This window comes from Macrosteles quadrilineatus, unplaced genomic scaffold (assembly GCF_028750875.1).
Source record: "Macrosteles quadrilineatus isolate MER2022 unplaced genomic scaffold, UCM_ALF_1.0 Scaffold_5__1_contigs__length_97177068, whole genome shotgun sequence".
Taxonomy (NCBI): domain Eukaryota; kingdom Metazoa; phylum Arthropoda; class Insecta; order Hemiptera; family Cicadellidae; genus Macrosteles; species Macrosteles quadrilineatus.
In genome coordinates this window covers 18288668-18308282 of record NW_026542598.1, presented here as the reverse complement: position 1 = coordinate 18308282, position 19615 = coordinate 18288668, and the positions used below count along the sequence as shown (strand labels likewise).

Here is a 19615-nt window from a genome sequence, read left to right as displayed (position 1 = left end):
CAACCATGGTGTTCCATAGTACGAATCTGGACATACCAACACATTATGAACAGGTGCAAAACCATCACCAGCAATATCCCCATGGCAAACCCTGCTCTCTCTAGCCCTCAGGGCATGGTCAACAGGGAGGTCCCCACCATGGTGTTCCATAGTACGAATCTGGACATAACAACACATTATGAACATGTGCAAACCCATCCCCATCACCAGCACTAACCCCATGGCAAACCCAGCTCGCTCTAGCCCCCAGGAAGTAGTCAACAGTGAGGTCCTCACCATGGAGTTCCATAGTACAAATCTGAACATACCAACACATTAGGAACAGGTGTACCACTGAACTTTTATCAGTCAGTGTACCAGTCCGCACGAAGTAGTTTGTTTAGGCCGGCCTTGTAAAACTCTGTGTATTATGTGTGGAACTGGGACGACTTGTGTTTTAACAACAATTAATGAAAACATACGATTTGACAACAGGACTGTAAGACTTGAAACTAAAGTCATCCTGAAAAAAAAACTACTAGGATTGGTGACGTGAAAATAAGGTATCTAACCTATTTATTAGTGTTTCAAGCTCATTACAGAGCGCCATATTCAGAGCAGTTAAATGATAAATACCCCCACTCAGGGCCGGATCTAGGAACCGCGAAACCCCGCAATGCAGGGGGGCCCAAGCCCTTAGGGGGCCCAAAGAGCTCTGTAATTTAAAATTATTTTAATGCATATAAACATAATTGAATAGGACGGTAAGTTTAGTTTTGACAGACAAATATTGTCAATATCAAAGCTAAAGTTACAATTATTGAGTAAATTTAGACCTACTGATTTTACTCGTCAACAACTCGGGACCTCGCCGTAGCGTAGACAGTTTAATCTGTGGTTTACTGTCACTTTCAGTCAGTCCAGTCTGTATGCTCAGCTCAGTCCAGTCAGCTCGTCAGCTGCAGTGCACGCTTCACAGATCCACTACAGTCCGATCGACGTGGACGTAGTGTCAACTTAGTCAACTATCAGTTGAGCTGAGCAATAAGTCTGTAGTACAGGCGGGACTTATAATAACCTCTGTAGCGTTATCTAACGACCTCAGGGCCAGAGAGAGCCGTCACGGGCCTCTGAGCTGAGTGATCTCCGGCCCCCTATTTTCCCGATTTAGTGTCTAGCCGCCTCCGTGCCGTTTTGTTAAACATTTAACAATATATCTAAAACGCATAATAGTTTGATTAATTCTCTTGCTCCTAGTTGCAACTTTATTCCACTCAAAAATTAATATGTGAACTGAAAAACCATGCTAAAATCTTTGATTTTAGCAGATGTACAGAAAATATTTCACAATTCACATTTGACCAGGCTGGGCCCCCTTCAGAGCCCGGGCAGGGCCCCGGGGCTTTGGCCCCTCTGCCCCACCCTCTGGAACCATGATTTGTATGTAGGCCTACCTATCTTGAAAATATACGAGTAGTGTAAAAAGAAACTAAGTTTAAATTGAGTCGTTTGTTTATTATTATACATTATTATTTATTCTTGAAATTGTTTATGTAAAACCTTTTACTTTTTTTGTACAATATGTATTTTATAATTTGTAAACCTATTTGAAAGGCTAAGAAATCCTATTGACATAAGAATAAAAAAGCTTTATTCGAAGTTTGCTGTTTTTTTTTTAGTACATAATTTTACAAAATTCCGCATTTTAACGAAAATGTTTTTTTACAAACAGGATCAATATTTTATCTTTAAAATAGCGTTAAAATTCAGTTTCAGCTACATACATTTTAAACATCCCCCCCCCTCCCGCAAATAAGGCCTCCCTGCTATTGATGCCAGCTCTAAGGGCCCTTGGAGGATTTTTGCAGGGGGCCCATATTTTGTAGATCCGGCCCTGCCCCCACTGCAGAACCTGCAAAATAAGTGAATTTCCATTGACCTGGCTGAATTATTTCTGCTAGAATATTCCCTTGAAATTGACAAATTTATTTCCTATTTAAATAACATTAATTTTATGATTCATTGGGTTTGCTGCTACAGGGAAGGTATTGAGGTGTTTTTATTTTCTTTTAAAATGTTGACAGTTTAGCATGAAATAAACAAAATTGCCAAACTTGATTAAAATATACTGTATCCATAAACAAGCAAACTGCAAAAGTTTTATTATACTCCATAAGAATAACATGGGAATTTTAAATTTAGAATTTTTCAATTATCTCCGTAATGGTTAGGCATGCAACAACGCTTCAATATACAAAATTATTCCTTTTCTAAGCTCTACAAAATGGTTTGGAAAGAAATTGTGAAATTTTGTGTTTTAAGGGTCAAAAATGGGGAAAACCAATTTTTACATGCTGGTTTGCAAACGCGTTTGAATAAATGTAGGTTCACACTTTTGTACCAAATTCAATCAAAATCTGATCTTTTTTGCTAGAGTTATCGCGCTAACGGACGCACAAATATATATATATATGAATTTTAACGAGTGTTTTAGGGCTCTGGGGACCTCAAAACAAAAAAGTAAATCGATCCCGGGTCAGCCGGGTCTAGGTCTTACCATGAGACCCACGGTAATGGCTAGCTAATTCCCTATATGGGAAAAATGTATAAAATATTGTGTAACACGGAATAGTATCTCAAAATGTTGGGGCTTTGAAGGCAACAGTATTGTGTTTGAGTAGGGAGGCATGATTAATGTGTTCCATAAAAGAATAATTAAAAAAATTGAAAAAGTCATGTTAATTGTCAGATATTGTTTTACTTATTTAATCCAAAATGTCCTTCATTCGTCCTTCAATAAAGTAAAATTAATTTGGTGGGTAATTGGCTCATTATTTTTCATAACTCTAACCATTCTGAATCAAACTATTATCTAATTGGAAACCAATTCATACCCGTTCACAACGTCAAAAATATCCATAATCGATGTGCTGTTATGATTGGGAAAAGGCTAGGCGATGTCAACGTTCCTATTATCGGACAGGGAGTCTTGTAGTGGGAGCATCAACCCCAAATAAAACCGTCTGGGTTTGGGTTTGGTAGAGAGTGAGAGAGGGTATGGATGGAGTACGATATCAGGAAGTACACAGACAGGGAGTATGCGCGGCCCGCTATATCGGGATGTTGACGTTACAGCCACAGCCAGATGAATCGCTTCCCGCTTGCGCTTGTCGTCGCCATAGCAACAGGAGGCATTGACCTTGCCACCGCAATCATACTAGCCGTTTCATAAACTACGGTTGATTACAAATATACATGTGATAAGTTTTAACAAAGTGCCACGGAGTTCAAGTGAGTTTCTTGGCTGAAGGTTATTGGTTCAGAAACACTTCCAACTAGTGAAATAGCTCAAAAAAGTAATATGTAGATAGAATGTTTTCAGGACGACATGGTGTCGCATTTCCCCGCCCTGGCGGGAAATCCTTGTACCAACCATTTGCCGACTGTGCCTCGGCGGCCGCAGGCGCCTTTACAGGTAATTTTGCCATTAATTTCTGTTTGCTTATTACAATAACTTAAAAATATTACCCATGTAATGTAATTTAGCTGGAAATCTTTTGTTACGTGTTTTATAACATTTTGCAAAAAGTGCTGATGTGCAGGAATTTTTCTATTGGTTAGTCCGTGTATGTCATCAGATATTATCGATGGTAAAATTTGAAAAATAAAACTGTAATCGTAGTTACATAAAATTAAATTTTTATTCCAAATGAAAGTTCTTAAAAGATTTTTATGCATGCATTTGTTTTTCAATCAATTCAAGAATAAAATAAAATGTTAATTTCAAATTCTATAATTTTATTTTTGACCAATGTTTACTTGTTTTAACAGTACTCTAGATAGGGTCCACGTAAAGGTTAAGAAGTCTATTTCCAATTTTTTAGTTAATCAAACACAATGAATAGTTTAAAAATCGATGTAGCCTATAAATGTATCTTTCTTTATTAAGAAATTTTGTTTACTAAAACACGAGATTAACAAAGCACAAATATTATAAAATTATGTCATTTTAATTTACTTTTCAAATGTAAGTACCTAACCTGCTATTACCAGACAATTAATAAAACTACAGTATTTGAACCATATTTATATGAATCCATACAATTGTCCTCGAATGCAACCTAAGAGAAATTATTAACTATTACAGCTACCATGTTATGCATATTTTGAAACCTTTACCTTGGTGGGACAAAAATGTTAGATTTTAAATGTAACTTATTTAAAATATAATATTAGTAAGATAACAAAATAATCGCGAAAATTTGTTCACAAGTTAAAGATTGAATGACCTAAAAAGTGGTACAGATTTAGACGGTCGTTACAATTACAGAGTTACATTAGAGATGAGGACAGGTCGCGGATGTCAAGGGCGGACATTGACCCCAGACCTTAATCCCCTCCCCCCCCCTCAACCACCCGCTCCCGCTCACACAGACACTCTCGCTTTCGTTCGATCCCCCGACCCCCTCAACCCTCAACACCGTCGGTCGTTGCCTTCCTCTCCCTCACTCAGACTTTTTACATTGCGCCTTCTTTTCTGTCTATGCAAATCACCAAGAGCAGTCGATTCAGAGTTGGTTGCTAATTAAAACTCTTCACAAAGTGTTTCGTGGAATGGGGTATTGTTTCTGCAAAATTGAAATCGATCACTTTGGAAACTCCAGATTGAAATTTGGAAATTGGGTTGAAAGAATGTATTGTACTTAAAGTAACTGAAAAATATCAAGTATATTTTCTTCATCGAATGAGTGTCCTTGAGTTGTATAGCCATATAACCAATCTCAGAGGACCTTTGTGAAATTGAGAATTGTTTTTATGTATTGTATCTATGCCTTCGATGCGATTAGAAGGTGTCAGATTTTCAAATCCCTATGACGCTGTGTAGAATGACACTGTTGGTTGCTTTCATAAATACCGTTAAAAAGTGATGATATAATTTTCTTGAATAACATTTTTTAATAGTATATTTCGTTCCTAGGCCGAAAATGAATTTTGCCAACTCGAGATAGGTTTTATCTTTATCTTTAGCTCGACTTCGCCTCAAACTTAAAAACTGACTCGACATTGACCTGGGTCGATACCAGTACCACCCGCACTACCCCTGCATACCTCCCCTGATAACCAGTACTACCAGACATACCCAGACGTGAACGGGGAAGTGGGATGTGGGTCGACAAAGTGTGTCAGACGGGACATTGACCTGGGTCGATACCAGTACCACCCGCTCTACCCCTGCATACCTCCCCTGATAACACGAGTACTACCGGACATACCCTCCAGACGTAAACGGGGAAGTGGGATGTGGGTCGACAAAGTGTGTCAGACGGGACATTGACCTGGGTCGATACCAGTACCACCTGCACTACCCCTGCATACCTCCCCTAGTAACAAGTACTACCAGACATACCCAGACGTGAACGGGGAAGTGGGATGTGGGTCGACAAAGTGTGTCAGACGGGACATTGACCTGGGTCGATACCAGTACCACCCGCACTACCCCTGCATACCTCCCCTGATAACAAGTACTACCAGACATACCCAGACGTGAACGGGGAAGTGGGATGTGGGTCGACAAAGTGTATCAGACGGGACATTGACCTGCGTCGATACCAGTACCAACCGCACTACCCCCACATACCTCCCCTGATAACAAGTACTACCAGACATACCCAGACGTGAACGAGGAAGTGGGATGTGGGTCGACAATGTGTGTCAGACGGGACATTGACCTGGGTCGATACCTGTAACACCCGCACTACCCCTGCATACCTCCCCTGATAACAAGTACTACCAGACATACCCAGACGTGAACGAGGAAGTGGGATGTGGGTCGACAATGTGTGTCAGACGGGACATTGACCTGGGTCGATACCTGTAACACCCGCACTACCCCTGCATACCTCCCCTGATAACAAGTACTACCAGACATACCCAGACGTGAACGAGGAAGTGGGATGTGGGTCGACAATGTGTGTCAGACGGGACATTGACCTGGGTCGATACCTGTAACACCCGCACTACCCCTGCATACCTCCCCTGATAACAAGTACTACCAGACATACTCAGACGTGAACGAGGAAGTGGGATGTGGGTCGACAAAGTGTGTCAGACGGGACATTGACCTGGGTCGATACCAGTACCACCCGCACTACCCCTGCATACCTCCCCTGATAACAAGTACTACCAGACATACCCAGACGTGAACGGGGAAGTGGGATGTGGGTCGACAAAGTGTGTCAGACGGGACATTGACCTGGGTCGATACCAGTACCACCCGCACTACCCCTGCATACTTCCCCTGATAACAAGTACTACCAGACATACCCAGACGTGAACGGGGAAGTGGGATGTGGGTCGACAAAGTGTGTCAGACGGGACATTGACCTGGGTCGATACCTGTAACACCCGCACTACCCCTGCATACCTCCCCTGATAACAAGTACTACCAGACATACCTAGACGTGAACGGGGAAGTGAGATGTGGGTCGACAAAGTGTGTCAGACGGGACATTGACCTGGGTCGATACCAGTACCACCCGCACTACCCCTGCATACCTCCCTTGATAACAAGTACTACCAGACATACCCAGACGTCAACAGGGAAGTGGGATGTGGGTCGACAAAGTGTGTCAGACGGGACATTGACCTGGGTCGATACCAGTACCACCCGCACTACCCCTGCATACCTCCCTTGATAACAAGTACTACCAGACATACCCGGGTGTAGGCACATGACCCAGGATGTAATCCTCTTAATCACGGTCAGTTGACCTGTCAGTTCTAGGTTGGTGTCGAAGTGGTCGAACGCTTCCGCACCATACCGTGCATAGCCGAACTGGTCGCGGCAAATTGTTAGCTCTATCACCGTCACTGTCAAAACTTATCGTTTGTAGGTTAAATTTAAATTTAATTTAACTGTCATAACCTAACCAAACTTGCTGATAATGAAAAATCAAATAAAAGTTTACTAATCAAAAAAATTGTTCTGATCATAGAATAAAATTACAAATGCCTAAAATTCAATTTTATAATTTTGTAATTAAAAAATTAAACTATCATAACCTAACCAAACCAACCAAACTTGCTGATAATAACAAAATCTAATAAAGGTTAACTAATAAAAATAGTTCTGATAAGATTATAAATTCTAACATAAAAGTTAACGCCTCCGGTGGGATTCAGAATTCTCGATTCCCCATCTCTCCTCCGGTGACCACTACCCTCAGGCTATAAATCAGGGGATTAACCCAAACAAAGATCTGGGCCGTTGTCCGTCTACCGACATACCCAGACGTGAACGGGGAAGTGGGATGTGGGTCGACAAAGTGTGTCAGACGGGACATTGACCTGGGTCGATACCAGTACCACCCGCACTACCCCTGCATACTTCTCCTGATAACAAGGAGTTTATTATTATGCGTTACACTTACACGATATGTTCGGCACGCTATTACTAAATTACGCGGATTTACATACATAGTGTGTTGCAGTAACCTATAAAAATAGTATACTATGTTTCAAGCCTATTATAAGTACCTACGAAATAATAAAACTGTTAGTTTGAACCCATGGATGTAATATTAATGGTGCTGTTTAGCAAGAAGTAATTTTTTTATGGTAATTAAAATAGGGTTATTACAGTGGGAAACGGACAGATTAGCACAAGTCATAAAACTGTCAATCCCTCGGCCGAAGAATTCGTTTGGGTAGGACACTCCTTTTATCTATGGTAGGACTGAGGGGCGCAGAGGTACCTTGCGCTCCTCGGTCCTACTCGTGCAAGGAACTAATCCCCTTCTTGTTGAACAAGAAAATGCTTGGGTCGACCATGCAAGTAAATCCCTAGTTGGGGCCTCACTGACTGCAGCATTGATTCAGGCATATTTTTGTATGCTAGTGTTATTAACAACAAACTAATTTTTGTATCAACAAATTACCAGGACGTACACTTACACTTTAAAAAATCCAGTGTTGGTTACCAACTTTCTTTATAACGGTTTAAATTTAAATTGTAATATAAAAGCTGATCCTTCAGTTGCAGACTGTAACCAAGAGATAGTTTTTCTTCAAATGTTGTCTAATTTAACTTCTTATCGAGGTTTGCAATAACATGTGATTAGGGCAATAAATTCTAGGGTATTTGTTATCAAGGGTTGGTATCGATGTTCCACTGTATACTGTGCGTATAATATTTATCTTAGAATATACAATTGCTTTTAAATCTCCTCAAATGATCCAACATCTACGTCAATTAGTCCATCATAATTTATAGTTTGTACCCTGAATGTGGTATGTGAGACAAGTGGATTCAATTGGAGTTTTACCCAATAGATTTATCAGAACGCTATGCTATCGTATTTATAATTGTATATTAATGTTTGTGATGTAGTTACGGCTTTAACTGAGGGAAGATATTCGAGGTATTTACTTACATTGTGACAAGACTACTCTGCTTGTTGGAATCTGGTAGAATCGGAGGAGCGCCCTCCTGGTCTGATACCTGGAATGATATTGAGATGTTACTATTGATTTTCAAATAAAAGCACCTACCTACTTAGCACTCAGAGCACAAACAAAGTAAACCTACAGGCTATAAATCTACCTCAGTATAAAGAGGGACACATCTACGTCACTTCCGTTATTCTGTGGCTGTAAAGTTCACAACTTGACGCCTGTCGCAAAAATCCGGTACAACAAGACGGCAACCCTTCTAGTCGAGATGGAAACAAGATTCTGGTTTTATAATACTGCATGGGCAATGCGGAAAAACATTATACTATTGAGTACGGCGTGTTGAATTCAGTGTTGCCGCTAGTTAAGAGATCACAAGTGAAATAATCCGTCATTTTGTCTCCTTTCGAGTATCATCACCCATGGAACACGTCGCTGGGTTGGCTATATATCGATTGAATTATGCTTTCAACAATCGATCATGTTAGGCTATAAAAATCGATTGTTTGGCCAGTGTTTAGACTGTTCTCTCTAGTCTCGAAAATGTAAAAATGAAAACGACGATATAATTGCTTTCCCGGTTGGCTGAAGAAGATACGGAAAAAGCCTATTGAAACGTAATATTACTGTCAACCACTACTATTACATAGTCAAATCAGTGATAGCGACAACACTGTCTCGGAACGACTTTAAATGCCTCAAAGAGCCTATGGTTTGTAAACAAACTGCTTTACGGTTAGTTTTACTTAGAAACGATTATCATATTCAAGCGTATTTGATTCACGAACTAAAACACCAGATACAAGTTTTTGTATGGCCACTCTATCGTATTGAACGGCAATATTCCACTATATTCTTACAAAGATTAAACAAACACACACACATAAAACCCTCCAACTTATGTTGGTTGGACCGACCTTGTTAATAGTTATGCTGAGAATTTTCTCCTGTTTCTTGCACTCCATACTTCCACATGAATGAAGTTATCACGTCTCGTACGTCGATTATATTTACTATCAATTAGCTTCTCATAAATCACGAAATAATCTGTTTGAAATATTTGGAGATAACCATCCATAGGTCAACCACGGATCTGTTAGTTTATTTATTGTTAGATTAAAATTCAGTTGGTGTTAAGTGTTGGCGTATATTAGTAATATGAGATGAAATTGTGAACAAATTTCTAACGTAAAATCGTGAAAATGTGAAATGTGGTGGTTTGTCAATTTCAACGTTATAAGTTGTGCAAATAAAACTCGCAAAATGTATGCCTACTGTATTTAGAAATATTTGCATGATACTCGTATAGTGTCGTAAAATTGTATTACCTTGTTATTATTTCTTGGCAGTTTTATCAATAATCACAAACAAACATTTAGATGATAAATTAGTTGAATAGTCATTGACAAATTTTTGTGACTTAAAAGCACAATAATCTTTATCACAACGAACGTTTTGATAGTATCCACTGAAATGTTTGTAATAATACATACAAATCGGAATAATTAATATACTTAGCTGTACTTTACTATGATAAATGCAAGCCCTCAACAACAATGACGATCCCTGAGATTGGGTTTGGGTTGTAATTCGTTGGTAGCATTATTGACTCCCTCATTAAATGTAATCATTCAGCTCCTCCAGTCCTAAGCCCAAGCCCAGTGTGAACTAAGAGGGCGAAAAATCTGACACGAGACTGATTATCTCTTAGTAACTTATGTATGAAATTCTTTTCATGTAATATATACCTGCATTACTCAACTCACCAGACATTAATGAAGTACAATTTCAATTGAACAATACCAAGTCCATTCAGCGACAAAGTATCACGAAGACATTTTGTAACCCTTACAAGTAATACTTTACACCGATTTTCTAAGTAGCCGTTTGGTTGCGCTAGACATCAAATCTAAAGGTCGCTGGTTCGATCCTAACCAGAGTCTATTATGGGCCCAGTTGTAGTTAGTAATTGAGCTACCAAATTTATGCTTTCTTACAGAAAGTCGAAAGTATTTATTCAGTACAAGACTAGGTTTTGAATCTTTACCTTTCAAAAACCATTAAAAAATGTCATTTGCGTAGAAAACCACCATAGAGAACTGTATACAATGTTTAGGTACAAGCTGTAAATTCAGAGTTGTCTGAAACTGAGTCAAAGTGTGACAAGGACATTTAAATGTCTGAATATTTATAAAACTTTTTTTATTAAACACTTGAACAATGTAACTATTCCATCAAGACCAATTAATGCCAAAAAATAAATCAATAAACACAAACTATAAACAAAACAAAACCAGACATACCATAATCTCTGTTCACTGTTGACGATTTGGGACCAGACTGAATTCGGGTAAGGGGGGACAAACATCCATCACACCAATTATCGACAAACGATGGAAGCTAAGGTCAATCAGAGCATAGAGTTGGCCCAACAACAGCAAAGATTGCATGAGATGGACTAACAATTTGATGAACCAGGGCAGAAGTCAAACTAGAGTACGTCGCGCCATGGTCAATGTCGGGAAAAGACGCCATGTTATAAACATTCCCGGGCATAAACTGGCCAACAATGTCGAAGCAAGTACAAACTAGCCTACTTCACGAAATTGGCAATGTTTTATTTTAAAAACTCAGGATATTATTTAGCGTTAGATACGGTTGGGCAAAGAGAATAGCCTAAACTGGCCTAAATTGGAAAGGTAAAGCGAAATAAAAGAGGAAATACTTGTAGAACAAAGGAATGGTGAAAGAAAAAGTAAGGACAATAAATAACGAACTATAATAACCTTTATTCCTTCTTTGTGGGTTGGGTAGAGTATTTCGTTTGAAAGCTCAATTTATTTTTTTGCACACCCCTTTCTATTTGGCTGAAATGTGTCCACTAATTGGGTAAAGGAGACTATTTTCCCGCCCTTCCTTAAAATTGAGAATGCTGCTCAGTTCATGGTCAGGCTGCAAGGCTCCTGAGAGAAAATGGCTTGACATCAAGTGTATTGAAATGCGTGGAACTCCGCGGGAACAATCGGGGACTATAAAAAAAATAAATAGTTTATCCCGCCTTACACCTTTGAACTAAATTTCATCAAAATCGGACAATTACTCAAGTTAGTCATATATAAAAATTTTAACGAATGGTGTTTGGCCTCTGGGGACATCAAAATGAAAAAGTAAATCGGCCCCGGGCCTAGGTCTACCGTGGCACCTACGGTAATAGCTACTTCCCTATAGGGAAATTCGCTAAAAGAAAATATCGTAATTCGTAGCCCACGATCTCCCTAAGATGGGTAAGGGACTCATTCTCATTAACACGCCCTAAATAAGACTAAAACGCTAGAATTTAAGATTCATCACAAAGTTAAAACTACTATTGTGCGTACCTATTCTACACCATACTCACCAGTGATTCAGTGTTTGCTCTGATGAAGTAGTCGAATTCATGCGGAGGGTTGAGGGAAATCTTCCTCAAAGGAGGTCTGAAACACAAACCATTCTAAATTATCAATCCGTCTTTTTATCCTTTACTTCAGGCTGGATTAATCTCGATACAGTACATGAAGATTTTACGTTGCTAAAATGAGGCATGCCGCATGATCAACATTATTAAACATTTTAGATCAGAATTTCCTAGACTCATTGTTGTTATCTGCAATCATTTCAGCAACGAATTTAGAAGTTTCAGATGAGTGTTCATGGATGGCATAGATTATTTATTTGCCACCCAGCTTTCTCTCTCAAACACCCAGTTGCGGTTTGACTTACTAGCAGTAAGACAATATGAGTAAGACAATAGCATTCAAATAATATTAGAATAAACTTACGGAGTGATTCTGTCTAGAATCGGCATCGAAAATGTTTAACTCTTTCTTAATTTTGAAGTAAACTCCGTTGATATTATGTTACTTTAGTGTAAACAAGCACCCTCGAAAACATATGATATTAGAAATTATAATTTGCGCTACCTATTACAAGTAAAGTAGAGAAGTACAAAAGGTAAATTGTTACATTGATTTTAAAAGGCCCCTACACTGTATCATCATTATATAGGGCACACACAACGTTATTTTTGTCCAAATATGAATGTAAGATGAGTAAATTGACTTGTGTAGCTTTGTTACTGACTAGATCAGCTGTTTATTTTTCCAGCACGATTTATCTAGTCCTACGACCAATTAAGTCAACTCAAAAAGCTAATGATTTTTCTCATGATTGGACCGGCAAACATTAAGACTTTATGCATATACTACAACTAAACATAGGCCCTACACGTGGGTTAGGAGTAACCATTTTCCTGCTGTGTGAAGCAAGCACTTGCAATTACTGTACTTATTTAATTATCCTTCCAACCGATATATCATTCACAGTTCTTTTTCATTTACCTGTTGACAAAGCACCGATTATAAATCGGTTTAGCTATGATATATTAGAGTAAAAAAATTGGTTACAGCCAGTCAATATGGAAGTTCTACTTCAGTATCCAAAATAAATTCCATAACAATCATACACAACCTTACAACCTAAACAATCATAACCCATATTCCAGAATTGAAACATAAGTCGTGTTTGTTGCCGTATACTGTGGCTTTGAGAACTCGATGGGTTGCGTTAGATAGCTGATGAACATAACTTTGATGCTTTTTAGTACATCTGAGTTTAATATAACTATGAACTAACGTTTCATCTAGGTTATGAATTAACGGTGATTTTCAATCCATGAGGTAATCTAACATAATCTATCCTCGTAGCTAACTAATTAAGGTACAATATATCAAATTATGCAGGAAATATTCTGATTGGTCTCTTTGTATTCGTTACACCAAGTAATGTATTGTGCTAAGTACAACAATAACTTACTTTGGATACAACACTGGAATGTTCGCTGTTTAACAATACAAAAAACGTTACATTTGTGTGTAAATCCTAATCTGGTTCATTAAGAAACATCTAGCTTCACATTGATAACACACATTTGTATTTTAAGTACATCGAAACAAGTTTTCTTTAGGAATATGTAATATCTATGATTGTTTAGATAAATAATTGTTTTAGATTACAGGATAATTGTCAATAGAGTGTTTTGTTTGAGAATGATTACACGACCTAGACGAACCTTACTGAACATTACGACAATTTCAAGGTGACTTATATTTCTTCTCTAAGAAATGCATTTTACAACTAACTGTCCCACTAAATGTGTGTTGAATGATAATATATATTTCCAATCTATGTCTTAAGTTTGAAACACTTTTTAAGTAGATTAAATATTTTAACAATTTAATAAAATATTGTGACAAACAATAATTTCCTTCTCGTTAGCATGGCAAGATTTGTATTTTTTTGTTTATTATATTCACCTTAAGTATAAATAACTTAGATTATATTTGTATTTTTTAAATTGTATATTTGCACACGTTTTTGTATAACTTTTTTGAGTAACATAAGAATCACAAATGAAATATGCCTCTACAAAATTCACAAATTCAACATGTTGCGTTTTAACTAAAGCACTTTAAATTGTGGACAAAATAAAAAAACGTATGATTGTAATACAAACAGTTAATCTGAATTAATTACTGTAAGCCTACGGTATGGTCAAATTAAATAACCTAGTTTTAAATCCCGATAGGCATAAGGCCAACTCTAAAACACTGCACAAAACATATATTTTTTAATTAAACACAAAAAATTCAGTGCTTCATAGTTGTAACTCAACATTAATAGAAATTAAATAAATAAAACAGCATACGAAATCAAAATGCAATTACAGCATGCATAGAGTGACAGAGAAAAGGAAGAAAAGATCAGAATACATAAATGTTCTTTTCAAGAAAATGTTCAAGAACAATATGTTTAAGCATGGATTAAAGGAGTAGTTTCTACTCCTTTAACAGATAGGCCAATGGCTAAATCTCAAACATAGCACACATACGTATTACAACATCTTTTAAATTTTAGAAATCTATATCAAACCTTTGACAAGAGATACGCCCGATACCGAAAATAAACACCCCACTTCATGTTGGATTTGTAGTGTTTTCCCCTATCATATCAACTATTAAAGTGTGCATATGCAACTAAACAAAGAGATAAAGTGCAATGTTAACAGTATCACACACAATAATTGGATCGTTAAACTAGGTAATCTCTGTGTAAATGCAGCTGATTACAGACAGCATCTCTACTACAGTATATTATTCTAAACCAATTATAACAGTCAGCAGTAAAAGTCATGAAAACACGTTAAACATAATGCACACAGACCTCTAAGAGAGTATGTTTTATCTATGCCTTTAACTAGCAAGAGCACCCAAAAGAAAAAATGGTGATTTTTTTGTAAAGAAATGCTGCTAAAAGAAGGACTCGCAAAATGCAGTTTATGGTGCATGCATGAATATATCCAATACAAGAAGAGCAAAATAATAGGCTATTCATGCCAAAAAAGGTATAAGATTAAATCAAACTCGCGTGTTCTTCTACATCAATAAATTTCTTAGTCTGTTCTAAATAGGGTACAGTCTAAAATCTAGCATTTATTTAACAAAGACTAAAAACCACATGAAAAAGAAAATTTTGTGTTTAACTTTGAATTAAAAAATAAATAAATTAGGATCTCGAATTTCTAACGCCATTCGCTGATAAAAAAATTTCGATATTGAAACACCCATGAAAATACGCACAAACAAAATTCCTCCAAACACAAAATCCTCCCGAAACAAACCATTATTTTCATATCCATTTTACCTTCGCCTCTGGTACTTTTTGGACGGTGGAGGGGGAGAGATGGATTTGGGCTTCACGAAGATCTCGTCACAGCTACTGACCTCGGATATCCTAAACACGCCGTCAATCCTGCACACAGGTCTTCGTGAGCTCTCTGAAGATTCTCACAAAGTCTTCAATAGTGAAGATCCATATCAGATATCTGTTGATGGTTTATTTAATACTATGCATATGAGGGTCTAGATGTACCAACCGGCCTCCACATTGTTAACTTTAGGGATGTTTAGGTCTTGAAGCCAGTTTTAAATACTTATATTCATTTAATTTACTGACTGATAAGTTTACCCTGTGGACGTTTCTTAATGCGTTACTCCCTAATATTTACCGTAGATGATTTTACCTTTGCCTAGAGATATGCTAGCACGAAGCACGTTAAATTGTTACCAGTTTCAGAAAAAAAGTTAAGTTGAGCAACGTAGCTCAAAGTATAATCATAGATTAAACATCAAAGTCAATGGTATTATCTAACGTCAGATATTTGAAAAACCAATTTTATCAACAGATGTAACACTATTTGGCCTTGCACTAAATTGTATAAGTCCGTCACAATATTGTTTTGCATTCATAGTCTGGGTCAGTGCCATCCTAGAATCCAGTTGTTTTTTCCCTTGTAACAGTTTCAGGGTTCATTGTCATAGAAGTTTCATCTACTTGATTGGAAATAAAAATAATGACCTAATGACACACTTCTCAAACCGCAATGCATATGGAGAGTGCGAATTTTATCCTCTTTTATCAACGAAAAACTTCTACGCAATCGGCTTTTTATTATGATCAACAATGTGAAATATAATTTCGGCTGCCTGACACCGTTGCTTTGCTGAGCAAAGATTTTCAGCGCTTAATTAATAACAACTATGAATTTTCCAATGGGAAAATTGAAAACGTAATTTTTTATTAAAAATAGCTTGACAAGTACTTGCAAATTTTGGACCAAACAGGTCTTTGAAATAAAATTTAATAGTATATTTCACTACTGGAAACACTATCGAGCCCCGAAATGGGACTTTCGTGACGAGTGTTGAACGGTAACTTTTATCACGATGAAAAAAACTACTTCATCAAACTTAAAAAAAATTAAAACGTAACTTTGTTAATGTCAGGCAAAGTATTGTTTGTGTATTGTAGTTTATGTAGCGAAAGTTATGTTTATGTTAGAAAAAGTCAGCTGATCACTATTTTTTTTTGTTTTTTCTATGGAAATTGACGATTGACAAATTTCGGTCTGGCTGACGATCGTGCAGATTTTGGTCGTGCTGACGACCTCAGCTGTATGGAAATGGGCTATTTTCGAGTACAGAGTGATGAAAAATATTTTAAAGTAGGAAATAAAGCCCAACTGAGCACCCTGAAATAATTATTGTGTTTTGTAGAAGTAAATACAGAATAATAAAATTATAGTAATGCAATAAATACAGCAATGTTGAGAAAGTTTTGTTACTAATAAATTACCAATACAGACCCATACCACTGAAAAGCTTATCAAGTCGTGAATAAGTAGGCCAAATGAAAACATGTTACAACTTTGGATGGTCTCAAAGTTACTTAATTGCGATTAAATTAACAGCTGACTCTGACACAGTTATCTTTTAGAGAATGCAGAACGAATAATCATGTTATTTGACCATAGGTTATCGTCAGTTGTTTATTCCATTGTAGCACTTCATTTTTTTGTTAAATTTAACCAGGTTAAGTGTTTTTTCTTAGCCCAGATTTAATTTAGATTTTTATATGTAAAGCATTTAACAATGGCCTGGTTTCATAAAGATAACTTTGTTGTAAATTCTTGAACTTTTCGTTAACATTTTTCATTAACATCATGCTGTTAAAGGAACATATTCAGACGTTGATGTACGTAATACAGTAAAAGCAAAAACCGATAGCTAATAAATAACTTCTCAGTTTCTTTCCTATTTTTTACAACCGAATTTTATTTTGGTCTTCAGGTGTTAGCATTACGATCGTAATGAAAGTACCTATTTTGATTGGCGAAAAGTATCATCTGGGTTGTTTATGAATTCATAATTACTTGACAAATACTGTAGTGTAAATATCAAAAAAATATAGACATTTATCAAACACAATTTTTAAACTAAAGTATACCTATGAGTGTACAGTAATGAATTATCTAAATACATTTATCTAAATTACACATTGCTTGCTTCAATTAAGACTGATTTTAAAATAAGTTTCATTTGATATCATTTATTTTGCACCTTTCAATGAAAAATCAATAGCCCAAAATGTTATAGCAACACGTATTCAATAAGTCTAAAAACGTATGTTTATGATTTGCATGACTTTAAGGTGGGTGTTACGTACAACAAACTTACCTTCACTCAGTAAAATGCAATTAGGAATCACGTTAGTAATCCTTTAACCTAATTTTACAAATGGGTTTCCAATCAAATGTTTTGTAAAACAAACTATGTAACAACACAGAAAAGTAAGGTGTTTCTTTCTTCTACCGGTGAAATGAAATCCCACGTGTAGTGGGAAACCGGTTTCCTCTGCGCTTCTTCGGCCCTGTGCCTGTGCTACTTTTGGATTCCTACAGTATGTACATATTACATTTGATATGGTAATGTATATGACAATAGTTAAACTACCTTAATGCACAACAATCTATCACTTCTGTTTACACTCTAAGTTGTATAGAAACGTTATACAGTACACACTACGTCTGTTGTATTACAAAAGTCCTAATAATTACAGGTATTTAGGTACTTACCCTCCATAACTGTTAGTCCTGCTGATATCCGATGACAGGAGGGGTTGTGACTCCTCCGACTTGGACCTAGCTCTAGCCATGGTCTCTGGGTCTGGTCCTTTGAACAACTTAAACTGAACAACACTGACCTAGCGTTTCACAGTACTGACGGTGACGGTGCGTCTTCGCGTCGCCTAGCCTGCGATGTGTACGTTATATAACAGCCCCTCCTGTCTTCCGCTTCAGGGTCGCCACTCGCCAGTCGACGATGTGCTGCTGGAAATATTGATGAACTGGTGTCATACACGTTGAACGCTGAGCTGCAGCGCTGACCGTCGACTGAAGATAAAACGTTTCCAACGGATTTTGTCCGCTGCTATCTCGGACGATAATGCAGGTTACTTTGAGCGCGTGTTTTAAATTGTATGATAGTAAATTAGGTTGGAGTCACTAAAAGATATACAATTTTGACTGGTACCTCTACGAATATGTTTGTTTTGAACATTTATGTTGGATTTGGTACTTTTACTGACTGGTGCAGAGTTTTGTTTTCGTCCGTTAAACTAAAATTTTGACACACAAAAATTGTTCTAATGATACGTAAAGTTTCGGATGAATTGTATTGCCTTTTCTTGTCGAATACCTAAATTTAGCGAATCCCCTTCAACGTGATAACTTGAGTAATTTTTTCCGATTTTGATGAAATTTGGTTTAAAGGTGTAAGGCGGAATAAACTTTAATGAGTTCGCGAACCAGCATGATCGGACCATATGAATGGGATTTTACGGGGGGTTTTATGGTGGGAAAAAATGTTTTTCTAATTTTTGACCCTCAAAACACAAAATTTCCCAATTTCTCTCTAGACCTTTTTAAAGAACTTAAAAAACAAATAATTTAGTATATAAAAGTGTTTTTGTAAGGTTATTGGTAACGGAGAAAATGTAAAAAAAATAAATTTTAAATTCCCATGTTATTCTTATGGAGAATATTGTAAAATGTTGTAGTTTGCTTGTTTATGGATATATTTTGATCCAGCTTGGCAAATTTATTTATTGCATACTAAGCTAATAATATTTTACTAAAAACCCCACTTTTTAATAGTTTCCTTGTAGCAGCAAACCTAGGTACTTGTTAAAACTAATGTTATTTAAATAGATTTAATGAAAATAAATTCAGACAAATGGAAATTCGCTTAGTCGGCAGGTTTGCTTCGGCGAGGGTATATTTATAGATTCGCTAATTATTCTGTCAATATTAAACAAATTAAATATTTAAATAATTGCATTTCAAATCAAAATTATAGAACTGGACGTGGATCCAAGGATAAAATGTGTTTTATTATGTAAATCGGGTTTAATAAAAATATAAAGAAACAACTCCAAAAAAACCAACTAAAAATTACTTTTTCATAAGGATTGCTATGAGGAGTACTGCCTTAAATCCACTAAAATAGTAAAGATTTCCGCCAATAAATATTAGGCATACTTCAATTAAGTAATAGTCATAGTAATTAATACAGTAATTAAGTAATAGTATTAATAATATTTCACGCTGTTCTGTATGTGTAGTCTCCTGACCCCGGTAATCTTGCATGTATCTTTCATCCATCTTTTAAATGCAATCCTTTATGTATCGGCTTTTATCATCGGTGAAATATATATATACCGCGTGTCCGAAAAATAACTCCCTAGTTTTGAT

At 36.8% G+C, this 19615-nt stretch overlaps 1 protein-coding gene across 2 annotated transcripts in view; it reads right to left on the bottom strand.

Annotated features, from left to right (window-relative positions):
* LOC128993785 (sodium-coupled neutral amino acid transporter 9 homolog) overlaps positions 1–18174 on the bottom strand; it is a 29706-nt gene extending 11532 nt beyond the window's left edge. Inside the window, exons 1-3 of one of the 2 annotated variants that reach the window (XM_054417777.1) lie at positions 17939–18174; positions 11828–11903; positions 8412–8479 (exon numbers count right to left, since the gene is read on the bottom strand). In XM_054417777.1, the coding sequence (XP_054273752.1) occupies positions 8412–8479; positions 11828–11903; positions 17939–18018 (224 nt within the window). In that variant the 5' untranslated portion in view covers positions 18019–18174. Of the gene's footprint in view, positions 1–8411; positions 8480–11827; positions 11904–12248; positions 12336–17938 lie in introns of those variants that run through there. The other variant, XM_054417778.1, reaches the window with a different exon arrangement.
* Positions 18175–19615: the final 1441 nt, after the last annotated feature.